Here is a 16,614-nt window from a genome sequence, read left to right as displayed (position 1 = left end):
GACAAGATTCCAATTTAGAGTTAGACTAGCAGAAAGATTAGTTGAGGCCAGGAAGGGCTCAGCTGCTATTGAAAAGGGGTCTCCAGTGGGGAGAGTTGAGAACATGCTCCATGCTGGATTCAGATCTGGGTATTTCTACTGTACCCCACCTGCAGCAGTCAGGTGCTGAGGCTTCTGCAGGCAAGTGTCAGGATATGTTAATTTTGTAACAGGGGTAGTCAGGCACCTGCTTCTGGTACCTCTGCAATCAGTCACTCCCCATTTCCACCGTGTATGAAGTTTCCTGGCAAGGTCTAAACCCAGGGCTTCAGAAGGAGCCTCCTGAACACCAAGTCCAGGCACAGCAGACATGGTCCAGCATTTAGGCCTTGAGGCCTCCAGTTGCCCGTGTGAGCCAAGCCGTTCTTCGAAGAAGAGGCCAACTCTCTCAGAATGTGGCAGAGCCAGGCAGGAGGTTCAGGCTGGTGCCCAGGCTATTTTTCCTGAGGTCATGAGCTTCAGAATGTTTTCTCTCCACCTGGTCTCCAGATTGCTTGGGTTAGTTGCAGACACTGGCTATAGAATGATGTGGCGGTCCTTGAAGGCTCCAAAGACTGTGCCAGAGTCCCATCTGTGTCTATATCCCAGAAGTGGAGTCTTTGCTGCTGAAGCCTCTGCAAGTGCCGAGCTGACACCTTGATGGCTCTGTGGCCTCTGGAACAGCTGTGGGAAGAAAAGGGGTCAAACTCAGCAGAATCCCACCCTACTTTGAAAATGGAACCAAGGTCCAGAGAGGAGGAGGTGTGAGGTCAGGGTCACCAGCAAGGCAAGGAGGGCATGGCTATTCCCAGATGAGGCAGAATTAACCTAGGCTGGTACCCAGAGGTCTAGGTTTCATACTGAATGGTTGTGGAAACCTGAGCCAATAATTGAGCCTCCGTTTCCCTATCTCCGTATCGAGCAGGTCTCGAGTTATATAGAGCACACCCACTATTTCCTTGTCTTCTGCAATCTTTTTGTTTGTTTGAGACAGGATCTCTCTGTTTATCCTAGACTGGCCTTAAAATTGCTATCTATCCCAGCTGAGCCTCCAAGTACATTCTCCTGCCTTGGCTTCCCAAGAACTGGGACTACAGGCATGTACCCTACATCTGGCTTTCCTGTAGCCATCCTACAGGCAAGGAAGTAGTAGAGGGTTAGAAAAGTGAATCACTGTATCAAGGACATATAAGAATTAAATCCTGGCTGGGAGGTGGTGGCACATGACTTTAATCCCAGCACCTGGGAGGCAGAGGCAGGTGGATCTCTGTGAGTGTGAGGCCAGACTGGTCTGCTGAGCGAGTTCCAGGACAGCCTCCAAAGCAATACAGAGAAACGCTGCCTTGTGGGGGGGAGAATTAAATCCCAGAGCCCAAGGCACACACATCCCCCACCCATCCAGGCCTGCTGCAGAGCTGGGCCCAGGGTAGCATGAGTCAGAGGGACAACAAACGGAGTTCAGAGCCCCTCTGATACTTTTCCAGGCCTCTTGTCCCAGGCACACAATTGGTCTCTGTATAGGCAAACCCAGCCCCTTGGCAAAGGCCCCCATCCCTCCTGACTCTGCCATCACTCACCCTTTGCCTTCAGCACAGTGGAGTTGGGAGGCCAGCTTGAAGCAGGTAGTTCCCAGGAGCTCCCAAACTTTGTTGGTGCCTGCAGGTGGGCTGTGAACCCTCAGGAAACGTGCCAGACTGAGGGTAGATGCAGGCTCAGGTCCATGCCATAACCTTACCAGATGCCCCTGCACAGATCTGGCAGCGGGCAGCCCACCCCCAAGCCCACCCAGCAGGCCTCACCGGTGTGTGCAGTTACAATGGAAAAGGGGCATCTGGGCACTGTTGAGCAGGTGGAACTTGGTTTCCTGGGGCTTGATCTGGTGCTCACACTGGTCCAGGCGCCGAAGGGTTCGACAGACTCGGTGGGCACCTGGGGACAGATGTGGAAGAAAGCCCAGCCTTGGCGATGGCATATGCCTTTAATCCCAGCACTTGGGAGGCAGAGGCAGGAGGATCTCTGTGAGTTTGAGGCCAGCCTGATATACTAAGTGAGTTCAAGGACAGACTCCAAAGCTACATAAAGAGACCCTGTCTCAAAAAACCAAAAAAAAAAAAAAAGGAAGGAAGAAAGCCCAGCCCACCTGGGAGGCCTTACCCTTGCCTGCCACCATCCAGGAGACACACTAGTGCATGTGCTTGGTTACACGGTCCTATTTTGTATCCTCCCCTATGTTTACAGACTGTTACCCGCATAGAATGAACTGCCCTCCACCCATGCACAGTCACTGTCTGGAGAGCCCAGATAAGGCTTCCTGGACACGGAGACTACAAATCTGAGTCTGGGAGAGAAAAAGAGAGAGCGAAACATGTGCCAAACAAAGCTAGCGGTAAAGGGAGGTTGTGAGGGCTTCGGTTTTGTTTCTGCTGGGCTTGAGCATGGATGGAACCCGGGGGCCGTGCATGTGGCAGACAAACGCTTCGCCACTGAATTCATCGGGCCAGGTACATTTAGCCCTTGCAGTCGCCATTTGAGGAAAGATCTGTGAAGCTGAAGTTTCAGCTAGAGGGTAGAGTCCCTCTAGCTGTAGGGCCTGAGGGTTCTGAGTGCTAATTTATGAGAGGTGAGGGACTCGACAGGGAATGGCATGGTCCAGCTTATGGAATGAAGAAGTCCCTGGCTGTCAGGATCTGATGAGGAAAGTTGGGGTGCCCTGGGAGGTGTTAAGAACAAGAAAAGAGTGACACCTACATTTGCACACAGAGGCAAGAACACCCACTCAACCCACCCACTAAGAACATGGTTTTAAACTCACCTTGACGTTTTGGGCCATTTTGATAGGCTGGGTGGGGGACTCCTGGCTGGGCTCTGGGGACCATATCAAGCCTGGAGGTGGCCACAGGGGTCTGGAGGGCCATGCTGGGGGTTATGCTTTGGTGCCTGGCTTGTGTCTGCTGTGGGCGCCTCTTCTGGGGGTGTTCGCTGGGAGCTGGACTCTGAGGGTTGGGAGTAGGTGAGGTGGCTGTAGTCTTCCAAGAGGCATTATAGTAGGTCCTGGGCTGAAGATGAGCAAGGGGCACTGAGCCATATGCCCTGCACCTGAAGGGGACAATTCGAGGCAATTGATGATCCACAAATTCTGTTCCTAAAGGCTCCAGGGTCATAACTACTGAGGTTAAATCGCTGCTAGTCCCATCCCCAACCCACTGGGTTGTGGGATATACTCCAGCAGGGTCCAAACCCATAACCTTACCTTAAGGAAAAGGCAAACTCTACAGTGCATGGCTCCTAGAGGACAGACTTCCCTCCCTCCCTGGTCTTGGAATCCAAGTTGCCCTGCTGGCTGGGCAAGGACTAAAGTGGAACAGCCACATACCCGCCCCACCAGTACCAAGCCACACAGGCCTCCTGCTCCTTCAGCACAAAGCAGGGGATCTCCAGCACGTTAAAGAAGGCCACGCCCGTGATGTCAGAGATGGAGTCACGCTGGCTCCTCAGGCATTGCTGAAACCTGCCCCCAGAACCAGAATTCAGTTCCCAGGACCCCGCTGAGCCTCCTGGTACCTTCTGCGGCCCACCCCACCAGATGACCATTCATTTTCTGGGACCCCAGTTTCACCCACTTGCACTGAGGGTGGTCGGGAGAGGAAGGGGTCCCCCACTTCTGAACTCTCTGGATTCCTAGTGCCTACACCCAAGAACAAGGTAGCTCTGCTCTGTCCCCAAGCCCCAGGCCCTCTCTGACTGCTGCCAACCTGGCATCACATTCACAGTGAGAGATGGTGTGGAATCGGAAGTTTCGGATGCCATAGTTATACTGCAGGGGTGAGATGGTTTGTGGGCATTGGTCGTGTTCCCGGCAGCAGAGGTCAGGGCCATGGAACATACCTGCATGGAAGAGGAAACAAACTAGAGCAGGGTCCTGGATACCGTGGACCGTGGCCACAGTAGGCAGAGTTTACCCCATTCTCATCCCAGCCCATGGGTGGCCTCAGGCCAGTTGTTCTCTGGATACACAACACCCATAGCTCCAACATTTTCCGAGAAGACCATCCAGGCTTGCAGCCTCCTTTGCCTACTTCTAGTGCTGGGAAGCTCTCACACCAGCATGTGGACATGCCTTCCTCGGAACTAGAGCTGACTCACAGAGTTCCCAAGCTCACACCCAAATAAAACTCCCAGTTATGAAAGTGTGTGTGATGGAATGACAGGCAGGTGGGGCGCAGCATTTTCTCTGGTACTGCAAGGAGCTGGGTGGCCAAGATGCCATCCTGATCTATTCAGGTCAGGTCCTGAGCCAGGGGCTGCATGCAGATAGATACACAGCAGACTACTGTAGCCCAAGCAATAGTGACTTTCATAGGAGTTCCCCAAAAGCCAAGCTCACAGAAGGGGAAGTGGCCCATTATCTTACAGATAAGGAACTTGGAGCTATAAGAAGTGTCAGTTCTTGCTTAGCTGTGATCTGAACCCAGATCTTAGGGGCTCTCTCTATTAAAGTAGAGGCAGTTTAGAGCAGCAGAATTGAGATCTCCCCAGCCTGCCTCGTACCTCAGATGATGATTCACGAGGACTCTGGGTTTGAGTAAGACCTTACCCGTCTGTGACATCACTTATGTGTCCCATGAAGAGCTACTCATGTTCACCCCCATTTTACAGACAGAACAATTGAGGTTCTAAATGCCCAAGTCACTTCTCTAAGGACACCCCCTTCCCCCACACACCCGTGGCTCACCCAGGTCTGAGGAGTTCTCAGCAGAGTTCCCAACACCACACCACAGCGTGCCAGGAATGGTCCAGCCTCTCCTCCTTCGACCGTGCCCTCTGTCAGGTCTTCCCCTCTGCCCAGTTGCTCGCCTCTCCCTGGTTCCTGCAGGACTATCCTCAGACCCTTGGCAGGCCTCCCACTGGCTCTGCAGGATGGTCAGCGTTCTCTGCAGCTCAGGTCCAGGGCTGTGGATGAAGGAGTGCCTCCAAGGCTCATCAGTACACAGGGCCCGGAAAGCTCTGATGAGCTCAGATTCATCCTGCCTGATACATACCTTCAGCCTGTAGTGTGCATCCCAGAGGGCCTGGAATAGGGCCAGACCTTGGGCATCTTTGCCTAAGAAGCTCAGAGAGCCCAGAGGCTTACCAGAGATGGGCTTGACCAAGTAGCAGGAGGTGCTGTCCCAGTGAAGGGCAAGGGAGCCCCCTGGAGCAAGGAAAGCCAGCATCCCCAGCAGGACCTCCAGATTCCCCATTCTGTCCCAGCTCAGCCTGGTCAGACAAAGCTCCCTGGACGCCTGCCTTTGGCTACCCACGAGGCAGCTGCTGAGGCTGCATGGGAAGCAATGCCCAGCAGGCCCTGGGTGTCTGTCGGGCCAATGAATGGAGCTGCGGGAGGAGGAGGAAGGCAGGAGTATGGGGTGATCTTGGGCTTGTAACCAAATCCACCGGCTGGGCAGGCTGCTGATTGGCCGAGAAATGCATTGCTGGGCCCACGCCTCCACTCACCCTGCCCTTAGAGCTGTCCAGTCACCTGCCCTATGCCAGTCTGTAAGCATGTGTCTGTGGGATCCAAAGCCTTGGGCTGTGAGGGTGGGGGCTGGAGGGGAGAAGCCAAGGAGGAGTTAGTTGTGTCTCCTTTGGAGTGAGAAAAGGGTGCAGGCAGGGACTTAGAGGGGACCCCCAGAACCTGTCCTTGTGTTCCTAACCTAGCCCCTAATCTATGAGATTGGCAAGAGGCCATGGACCTCACTCAGCCAATACAGGCAGAGAAGGTAGAGCAGGTTGGGGCTCTGGGGCCCACCCTGGGAGTTCCCAAGTCTTCTGGGAAAGGAAGCTTGATTCTGGTACTCTTTCCAACTCCTGGTTCTCGGAAAGACTGTTGGCAAACTCAAAAGCCCCAGGACCCCTGGGACCCCTGGGACCCCTGGGACTTGAAGCACAGATCTGGACTGATGGTTGGAACCACAGCCAGAGTAGGACCTGAAAACAACCTGGGGTAGAGCTAGCACTAGATATTTGAGAGACAGGGTCACCAGACAAGCAAAAATGGCTCAGAGGGCCAGGTCTATATGCCTTCTATTCTAGGAGTGTGGCCACCTAGGACTCAAGACATGTGTGTCTCCTAAAAGATGTGGGTCTTTCTTTTAGGGAGGGGGTTTACTCAGCACTGTTACCCATGCCCACAGGCTGATGTGTCATTCAGCTTCCAACCGTCTGGTGAAGCTGGTACTTACACCCATTATATAGATAAAGAAACTGAGCTCAGCTGGGCTTAGTGGCACACACCTTTAATTCCAGCACTTGAGGGGCAAAGACAGGTGGATCTCTGAGTTTGAGGCCAACCTGGTCTATATAGTAAATTCCAGGACAGTCAGGGCTACACAGTATTGGGGGGGGGGAGAAAGGAAGAAAGAAAGAAAGGAAGGAAGGAAGGAAGGAAGGAAGGAAGGAAGAAGAAAGATACTGAAGCTCCATAAGGATGATAAAAATGCAAATTACATTCAGGCCCCATGGGGCTGGGGGGGATTTAAAGGCTCAGAATTAGGGCTGGCTGAGCCCAGCCCCGCTCCAGCCCCCAGCCTACTCTCCCCAGGAAGTGGGATCCCATACAGGGAGTTCAGTTCAGTGTGCTGCTTCAGGGGAGTGGACACCAGGTCATGAGACTCATCTTTGTGGCTTCAGAACTAGCACCAACCTGGGGGAAAATAGCCAAGGACAAGGAAAAGGAAGTGAGTGTAACTAACCTGGTCGCGGAGAAAGGAGGCGCAGGGTAGAGGGAAGGGCAGCAGCGCAGGGAGAGCGAGGGCAGGGACACAACAAGCCCAGTGGAGCCTTTCTGGGGAAAAGTCTGGTATCGTTGCGGCATTTTCTTTGGTCCCAGGGCCCGACTTCCAGCTCAGCTCCCTTTTCCACATTCTACGCCTTTCCTCACCCATCACCTGGAAGGACCAGCTTCGGAAAGAGCAGACAGACCCAGCTGGGGTGGTGTGGCACTGGCCTTAGAAGTCAAGGCTTCTTGGTCTCCCCTTCTGCATGACCAGAGCAATTCCCAGTTACCTATAGGATGTTAGGCAAGACTGACTCTTAATGTAGGTGCAGCTCTGCTGTCTAGAACACTCACTCATGCATGCCTCAGGGCAGCAGGAAGCAGCTTACTCAGGAGAAAGCAAATCCTAAGGTTTGAGGGGGGGGGGGGACAGTGTCTGTATCTACCCACTTTGGGCAGGGTCTATGGGACTGTGGCTGGGACACTGCCTCACTGGGGAACTTTGTCTTCGCTAGGTCCCTGGTTTCCTCCTCTACAGTGAGAAGTACCATGGGGAGGACTTTTGAGATCTCTTCCTGTCTTGGCCCCACGGGAAGGCAGGCTGGAGTGGCACAGGTCTCAAGGATTTCAATCACTGGGTTTCTATTCCCACTTCATCTGGATGACCACATCAGTCTACAGACAGGAGCTGTACCTCGTGCCCCTCAGAGAACAGCGGGGTCCAAACGAGCAGGACAGGACAGAGATGAAATTTGCCTCTGAGCCTCCACCACCCTGGCTCAGTCCTCCTTTTTTCCCTGTTCAAATCACCCCTTCCTCTCCCTCTCCTTCTTCCTTGGTGGGGTCTTGCTAAGTAGCCCAGGCTAGCATCAGACTTCCTGCCTTAGCCTTCTGAATGCCGAGGTTACCAGTGTGCACCAAGCTCCAGCTCCACCACTTTGGTTTCCCGATCACATCCCATTTGCCTGTGGTCTGACCCCCATCTTCCTATCTCCCTGACTTATCTCCACCTCTTTCCATTTGTCTCAGGAACAGCAGACCCTTGAAGGGCAGACCACCCTGCAAACCAGGGTGGTTATCTATGCTGCTAAGGCTGGGCTTTGGATATGAAAGGTCATCACTTGAGAACTGGTCTCAAACAAGTAAGAGCCTCTTTGGACCGTCTGGTACAACCAGGACTGCTTAGGCAGGTAGATGGTTGTCCCAATTCTTCCTCAATTTAACCCTAAAGCTGGTTAGGCAGTATTGGTGCAGGCCTTTAATCCAGGCACTCGGGAGGCAGAGGCATTGGCAGGCAGATCTCTATGCGTTTGAGGCCAGCCCACTAAGTTCCAGGACAGCTAGGAATACACAGAGAATTCCTGTCTCAAACCCCCCACACTAAAGAAACTAAAGCTCATGTCAGTACTCATTGAACCCCTTATCTGTTCTTTCAGTGTTGGTTATATAGTTTTTCTCTGCTACTCACTGTTATCTGTATCTTTGGGGAGTTTTGTTCTATCTTATTTGAGAGAGGATTTAGAATTGTATCTCAGGATGACCTTAAAGTCACTACGTGGACCATGCTGGCTTGCGACTTGCAGAGACCCACCTGCTATTGACCTTAAAGTCACTACGTGGACCATGCTGGCTTGCGACTTGCAGAGACCCACCTGCTATTGACCTTAAAGTCACTACGTGGACCATGCTGGCTTGCGACTTGCAGAGACCCACCTGCTATTGACCTTAAAGTCACTACGTGGACCATGCTGGCTTGCTATGCCTTCCCAAGTACACACCACACCTGGCACATAGAGGGAGCACACCTTCCCAGGAGCTGGAGTTGCTCCTCTGTTCCCCCAACCCCTGTCTCCCCACCTTAGACTCTTCCTCTCCACTAGCCTGAATGGCATCTCCGGACTTCAGAGCTGGCGCCCCCAGCTTTACCCAGAAGGCGCCCGCCGTGTGCTCTGTGCTCTGAGAAGGGGACAGGCTGTGCCCAGCTTCAGAGCATGCGATTCACTTAGAAACAAAAAGTCACTGCATTTACTGTGTGCCTGGCACAGGATGAGACCCTGGAGAGAGCATGCTTCTGAGAGCTGTGGGAGGTGGGGGTGGGGAGCTCAGGGGGAGGGGGTGGGAAGGGAACGCATTCCCCTGGGAGAATGGGGGCTGGAAGTGGAAGAGGGACTGGAGCCTAGTGTCAGTCGGCTCCTCCAGGAAGCCACTGCCAAGACCGAGTTAGAAGCAAAAGAGATTTACTGGAGGAAATGCTTGGATAAAGATAAAAGGAGAGGATGTATAACTGGGCAGGGGAACCCTTCAGGCCACGTTTCAGCTCTGACATCTATGGGAAGAGGGAAAGACTGGGGTGAGAGGAGGTTAGCGGGCCTCAGGCAGCCAAGAGCACTGGTGTGAAGATTTCCTGCAGAGGACCCCCATTTGGACCCAGCCAGCCCAGCCCTAGTGACACAGTTGTTCTCTCAATAGCTGGAGGCTTCCCAAGAAGACATTGGTCTCTGCTGCAGATCCTGAAGGAGCTGAAGCTTTAGGCTCTCAGTCAACTGCTCTCTCACCGGGATCAGAAGAGACCAGGGAGAGGGACAGAGGCCTAAAAGACAGTCTTCTCCCTGGAGATCTCAGGCCGCAGAGAAAGGAACCTTAAGATTCTCAAGTGTGATTCCATCCCTTGCACTCCTGACCAGAAATGTGCCCGGCTCCAAGTGTGAGGAAATAAAGAATGAAGCCCAACGAAACAGCTCAGCAAACACATTAGGGAGAAACACATTAGATCTGATGCTGCAGCTGTGGTGGCACATACCTGTAATCCCAGCACTTTGGAGGTAGGGACAGGAGGACCAGACTCACCCTCCTCTGCTACATAGCAAATTCAATATCAACCTGGATTGTATGAGACTCTGTCTCAAAAAGAAAGAAGAATTAGCCGGGTGGTGCTGGGGCACGCCTTTAATCCCAGCACTAGGGAGGCAGAGGCAGTCAGATTTCTATGAGTTTGAGGCCAGCCTGGTCTACAGAGAGAGTTCCAGAACAAGGTCCAAAGCAATACAGAGAAACCTTGTCTCGAAAAGCCAAAGAAAAATTGAGGAAAAGTAAGAGGTTATTGTAAGAATTAAGACCTTGGCTAAGAATTCACTTCCCCCTGATGCCCTCAGGGTAGGCAGCTGTAACCCCAGGAAAATAAGAGACATGTTTTCCAATGCAAAATGCTAACACTTTTTTGGCTTCTGCAGCCCTGAAAGCGCCCTAACTGGTCCTTGGAACCTGAGATGACTAACTGCCCCCTCCGCTTCCCCCTCCTCCATCTGGTTCCGGGGTATATAAGCTAGCCCTCGAAGTAAAATAAGATTAATAAACAAAAGCCTTCTTAACATCAAGCAAGAGTCCTGTGTGATCAACCTCAACACCCTCCACAGTTTCTCAGGCTTCCACAGCAGTGCGGGCGCCACAATTATAGAAACCAATGAACCTCACTAAGCACCAATAGAAGCCACGATGGTTCAAAATTATGCACACAAATTCTTTGATACTCTTCCCTTCAGAAGGAGGAGCCTGAAACCTCTCGGTTGAGTAAAAGCTGTACTTAGAGACTTGCTCTGGCAATAAAATGTGCTGGAAGTGGCAGACCTCCAGCTTTGAGAATGTGCTGTTTTCCTCTTCTCTTTCTCTGGAATTGCTCCCGCTGGGAAGCAGTGCCCGTCATTGTCATGGGGGCAGCCCTATGAAAAGGCTCCTGTGATGAGAGGCTAGCAGAAAGGTCTTGGCAGCATTCTGTGTGTAAGCGACTCTGAAGCAGTTCAGGTTTCACAGGAATACCTCTCTCTCTCTGTCTCTCTCTGGTGTGTTTGTGTCTGTGTGTCTGTGTGTGTGTATATATGAATGCAAATGCCATTCAGCCAATCCACTTAAAGTATACAATGACTAGCCAGGGTGTGGTGGCATAGGTGCCAATAATCCTAGTACTCAGGAGGCTGAGGCAGGAGAATTGTGAGTTTGAAAGTCAACCTGGATTATATAGGGAGACTCTGACTTAGAAAAATAAAGCAAAATAAATGTTAAAAAAAATAAAACAAAGTATACAACATCCATATCTGTGCGACCAGCACCACTAATTCCAGAGTATTTTCATAACCTTCAAGAAAAACCCTGTACCTAGTAATAGTTTATACGGCTTCCTTCGAGCACGCAGCAACTGTGAATCATCCTTCTGTCTCCATGAAGTTATCTGTTCCGTACAGTTCATGTCCAGTCATGCTGTATTAACAACGAGGGTACGTTCTGAAAAATTCCTGGTTAGATGACCTTGTCATTGTGCAAACGTTATGGAGTGCTCTTACACACACTGTGGGAGCTGAGTCAGTCACTTGATGCACAAAGAGAGAAATAAATGAAACCGAGGAGGCTGCTACTCCCGAAACAGAGCACGCTGCTTTTACAGTAAATTTTTTTGTAAGTAGGAGGAGTAGACTTTAAAATAACAATAAAATAGTACAATAAATATATAAACCAGTGACGCAGCCATGTGTCATTAACTATCTAGTGCTATTTACTATGCATAATTGCATATGCTATACTTTCGGAACTCGTGGTGCGGTGGCTCTTTGTACCACTGTCACAGAACATGAGTCATGCACTGTGCTCAGCACTGTGAGTACAAAATCACTAGGCAGTTGGAATGCTCCAGCCATTTCAATCTTTTTATAAATGGTTTTATTTTTCTTTTTAATTATGTGTATGGGGGATAGGGTTGGGCACAAGAGTATAGCTGTCATTGGAGTTCAGAAAACAGCACTGGATCCCATGGAGCTGTAGTTAAGGGCAGTTTCTGCCAAATGACATGCTGGGAACTGAGCTCAGGGCTTCCCACAACGAGAGCTCTTAACCAACAAGCCATCTCTCCACTCATATAGGATGGGGAAATGGGCAGTGTACCACACTGTTATGTAGTGTGGAGAATGGTATACATACAGAGGCATATGATGTAGTATTTATGACAGGCTTCTTTCAATTGCATGTTTATAAAAGTTTACCATGTTATGGCATGCTATAGTAGTCCATGCCTTTAAATTTTAAAAGTTTAATTTAAATTTATGTATGAATGTTCTGCACTACATGTACGTATGAGAGGCATCAGATCCCCTGAAATTGGAGCTGCCATGTGGGTGCCGGGGATCAAACCTGGGTCCTCTAGAAGAGCAGCCAGGGCTCTTTACTACTGAACCATTTCTCCAGCCCTGTTCCATTATTTATTATAACTAGATAATGTCCTGTTTTATGGATGCACCACATTTTACCTGTCAGGTGGTGAACATGTGAGTCATTTCCACCTTGGGACTATTATGAATAGTGATTCCATGAATGTTCATGTCCAAGTTTTTGTATAATTTCTTTCTTTCTCTTGAGTATATACCTATCAGTGAACTTGCTCAGCCATGGTCACACTATATGACATTTTAAGGAACTCCGAAACGGATATATGATTTTATGGTCTCGCCAGTAGCGAGACTTTTTGCCAGCACTAGTCGCTGTCCAACACTGTAACCGCCCTATCGTGGAGTGGCATCTCATTTACTTGCATTTCCCTGATGGCTCAAGTAGCTGAACATGTTCCCAGAGCCTGTTGCCCATTTGTACGTCTGAAATCTTTGGAGAAATATAGCTGACATAACATTACCGCTGTAACCTCATGAGTCTTGAATCAAAACCACTCAAGGAGGCTTCTTGAATTCCTGAACTTCAGAAACTGTAGCACACACAGACACACTCACACACACACTCACATACACACACAGACACACACTCACAGACACACTCACACACATACTCTGAGAAGTGCCGGGGGTGGTGCTAGGGATTGAATATGGACTTATGCATTTTAGGCGATGGTGTGTGTGTATGTGTGTAAACTCAAACATCATTCAATCCATCCACAAACCTATGCTTGTTGTGCACACAAAATGCATGATTTTTTAAAAAGTTTATAGATTCATACATATATAGAGTTTTATTTATTTATCTGTTTACTTAAGACAGGGTTTCTCTGTGTAGCTGTCTGTCCTGGAAATAGCTCTGTAGACCAGGCTAGCCTTGGACCAGATATTTGCCTGCCTCTGCCTCCTTAGTGTTGGGACTAAAGCTTAGCCTGGCTAAGAGAGAGATTTTTTTAAACATAGCAATAAATATCGAACACAGAAACATTCTGTTGGAATAGAGAACACAGAATTGGAGAGATGACTCTGCTCTTCCAGAGAACTGGCTTGGATTCCCAGCACTCACACAGTGGATCACCCTTTGTAATCCCAGTTCTGGGAAATCTGATGACTGCTAGTCTCAGTGGGCACCAGGCATGCAAGTTGTACATAGACATACACGCCAGTAAGACATCCATACACATATACATAAATAAGTAAATAATAACAAAATAAAATGAGAACATATCATAGATGCCTACAATAAAGCAGGGACTCTGCCAATGCAATGACATAAGGAAAAATATTTTAATGTAAATTTTGGAAAGGAAGAAACAAAACTGTCATGCTTCTAGATTGATTTTTTTTTTTTTTTACCTAGAAACTCCTGAAGTATTGGCACAGGGCGGGGAGGGCTCAGTTGGTCAAGTGCCTTTCACACAAGTTCAGATCCCCAGAACTCATGTAAGAAGCTAGGCATGGCAGCACAAGACTGTAACCCCAGGAAGGAAGGGAGAATGGAGGGCAGAGAGCAGGGTGTCTCTGAAGATCATTGGTCAGCCAGCCTCGCTGAATCAGTGAACTTCCAGTTCACTGAAAGACCTTGTCTCAAAATATAAAAGTAGAGGGTCTGGGGAGAGATGGCTCAGCAGTTAAGAACACTTGCTGCTCTTGCAAAGGACCCAGGTTGAGTTCCCAGCTCCTATGCGGTGTTCATACTGAAAACATCAGACATGCACTTAGAATGAATACATTCAAACAAAACACTCACACATAAGATAAAACTCTTATGGTGGGGAGCAACCGAGGAAAGATATGCATCAGCCACTGGCCTCCACACCCATAGGGACATATGCACCTAGACCCACACACAGACACACCAGCCCTCCAACCCTTAGAGTGTATCAGGCATGGTGAGCCAGGCTTTCCCTAAGGCCCTGAAATGTGGAGAAGGAACAAAGTCTCTTTTTTTAAACAGTTTGGCTTTATATATATATATATATATATATATATATATATATATATATATATTACGTATGCCATGTTCTGTCTGCATGTATGCTTGCAGGTCCAAAGAGGGCACCAGATCTCTTTTGTGATCCACCATGTGGTTGCTGCCAGTGCTCTTAACCTCTCAGCCATCTCTCCAGCCCCAGAACATAGTCTCTCACCTAAAACCAGGAGCATGCTTTGCAGACCCCGTAGTGTCCAGGGGTGGGGACATTTGTAGGGCTGTGGTTTCAGACCCTGGGAACTCAACAGCCCCATCTCACTTCCCCACTGCCCCTTGGAGGCCTGTGATTATCAAGGCTGCTAAGCGTGTGGCCTGTGACACATTTGAGATGTCCTGTGTTCGCTGTGTGTAACATTGCTTGACTAACTTCCTGCTGACTCTGTCTGTCTCATTTTCCCCAGCAAACTGTACACAAGATGTTGTACTTCTTGGCATAAATGAATTTGCTTGGCATAAGTTATCAGCTTATGCAAGACTTCCCGGTCCCAACTTTCCTATCTTCTTTATTTCCTCATCCCTGGTCCTCCTGCTAAGGACACTGTCACTGAAGAAGACCTGCTTGGTCCAGATCATCTAGGGAATAGGGAACAAAGTGTAATGACAGGCCAAAATAATCCCAAAATGAGCCTTAGTTTGAGTTCAAATTTAAAACTTTTTCCATTTTTTTTTTATTGTGTGTATTTATTTGAGAGCTGGGTGGTGGATCCTCAGAGAGTAAAAAAAAAAAAAAAAAAAAAAATCAACTACAGACACCCAGTCCCATTCCTGTCACTGGAAAGCCTTGGGATAGCCACTTCCTTGACTTACCTATGATGTATTGAAATGCTTGCAGCTGTGTTCCTGGGGTATCAGCTTACCACCACTGACAAAATGCTTGTGATCACTTAAAAGGAGGAAAGTTCCATTTTGGTTCGTGGTTTCAGTCCATTGGCCCTGCTGCTTTGGGCCTGTGGCAACAGCACTTCATGTTGTGAGCATGCGACAGAGGGAGTCTAGAAGTCACAGCTTCCACTAAGATTAACACCTTCCCTTTTGGCGGGAAGCTTGCTAAAACGTAAGATGTTAAAGGGGAAAAGAAACAAGTTATTTTAAGGGCAACTGAAATATTCAGCAAGGGAAGTTCACTATGCTTGGCAAGTAAACAATGCAATGGCTTTAGGAAGTCCCTGAAACTGACCGGATTCACTAGACCCCTCCCTCCCCAAGCGTATGTGAGTAGTAAGGACTGCTGAGAGATGCATCCAGACAAGCTGAGTTGCCTAAAGCAGGCTCAGACCAGTTGAATTGGAATTGCCTAGGAGAAGTATAGACCAACCAAGCTGCAGACCCAGACCGTCTGAATTACCCGGAAAGGATACTCTCCATCCTGCTGAGCTGAATACAGGTTGTGTTGTGTGTTCTGCACGCTGGTGTGGGCTGATGATACAGCTTTGAGTTATTTCTGCTCCTGTAACTAACCCCTCACCCCTGTTTTCATAACTTCAATAAAGCTCAATGATTCAGCAAGTTGAACTTGGGTGGTATTCTCATTGAGGGAACAGTTTTACATAGCACCCTCCTGGAGCCAGGGAGAAAATATAGGAGAGGCCACATGTCCAAGGTCCCTTCAAGAACAATTAACCAGTTCTGTTCCACCAGGCCCCAGGGCTTCCACCATCCCCCAGCAGTGGCACAGGCTAGTGACTGTAGGACCCAAGGGGAGGAAAGGAGCTCAGTGAGAGAAAACTTCCAGTAACTCAAGAGTTATAAGGAAAGTCAGAAGAAACGTGTGTTAGCATGTCCCTGAGGTACTGTACAGCTGGACAATGAGCTACAAAGGCCCTGGCGTATGGACCTGAGTTACACAGAATGTAAAACTTACAGCCTTCCTAGTTAGATAGCACTTAAGACTACAGTCCCACCATGCACCATTGACAAAGGAGCAAATGAAATAGAAATTCCAGGTTACATTCTCATTACCTGGAAAACTCAATAGCATTTATTTAATGTGTGTGAGTCAATTCTTTCCTTCTACCATGTGTGCTCCGGGGATCAAACTCAGATATAAGTCAGCTTGGTGGCAAGCATCTTTACCCATTGATCCCTCTCACTGGCTCACCAGTAATATTTTTGTTATTTGGGGCTAGAGAAGATGGCTGGGCAGTTAAGAGTTCTTACTGCTCTTGCAGAAGGCCCAAGTTCAGTTCCCAGCATCCATGACTCACCTCAGACTTCTGCTCCTGGGCAATCTGATGCCTCTTCTAGCCTTCTGTGGCACCTGCACCCACATACGAATACCCTCACCCAAACACACATGCACAACATGATTAAAATAAAAATAAACCTTTAAAATATGTTTGTTATTTTAAGTTATAGTCAGCTGGGTGTAGTGGCACATTCTTGTAATCCCAGCACATGGGGGTTAGAGAAAGAAGATCCAGGAGGTCAAAATTATTAAAAAGTTACAACTTATCCTGTGGTTTTACTGATACCTTACTCAGCATCTGTGAGGTCTTTTAAGAAGTTCTAGGATCCTCAGTTAGGCTAAGCCTTACCTGTCATCTTTTTGGAGGGCAAATAGAGTCTGGTGATTGGTGTCTTTGTGTAACCAGAACCCACAGCATCTTGATGGTCTGGTGATCACATTTATTTATGGGGCTGAA

General features: G+C 49.1%; 1 protein-coding gene across 1 annotated transcript; it reads right to left on the bottom strand.

Moving 5' to 3' along the window:
• Window positions 1-488: 488 nt before the first annotated feature.
• On the bottom strand, window positions 489-5,541 carry Pla2g3 (phospholipase A2 group III). The gene is given in 7 exon segments (XM_051200221.1): window positions 489-702; window positions 1,596-1,712; window positions 1,818-1,947; window positions 2,831-3,114; window positions 3,392-3,526; window positions 3,771-3,903; window positions 4,751-5,541. Coding segments are annotated over 7 exon segments (1,521 nt in total). The 5' UTR covers window positions 5,259-5,541.
• Between the last annotated feature and the right edge of the window lie 11,073 nt (window positions 5,542-16,614).

The sequence above is a fragment of the Phodopus roborovskii genome, unplaced genomic scaffold (genome assembly GCF_943737965.1).
Source record: "Phodopus roborovskii unplaced genomic scaffold, PHOROB, whole genome shotgun sequence".
NCBI classification, from domain to species: Eukaryota; Metazoa; Chordata; class Mammalia; order Rodentia; family Cricetidae; genus Phodopus; species Phodopus roborovskii.
The sequence above is the reverse complement of the archived record's forward strand: the minus strand, read 5'-3'. Positions and strand labels throughout refer to the sequence as shown.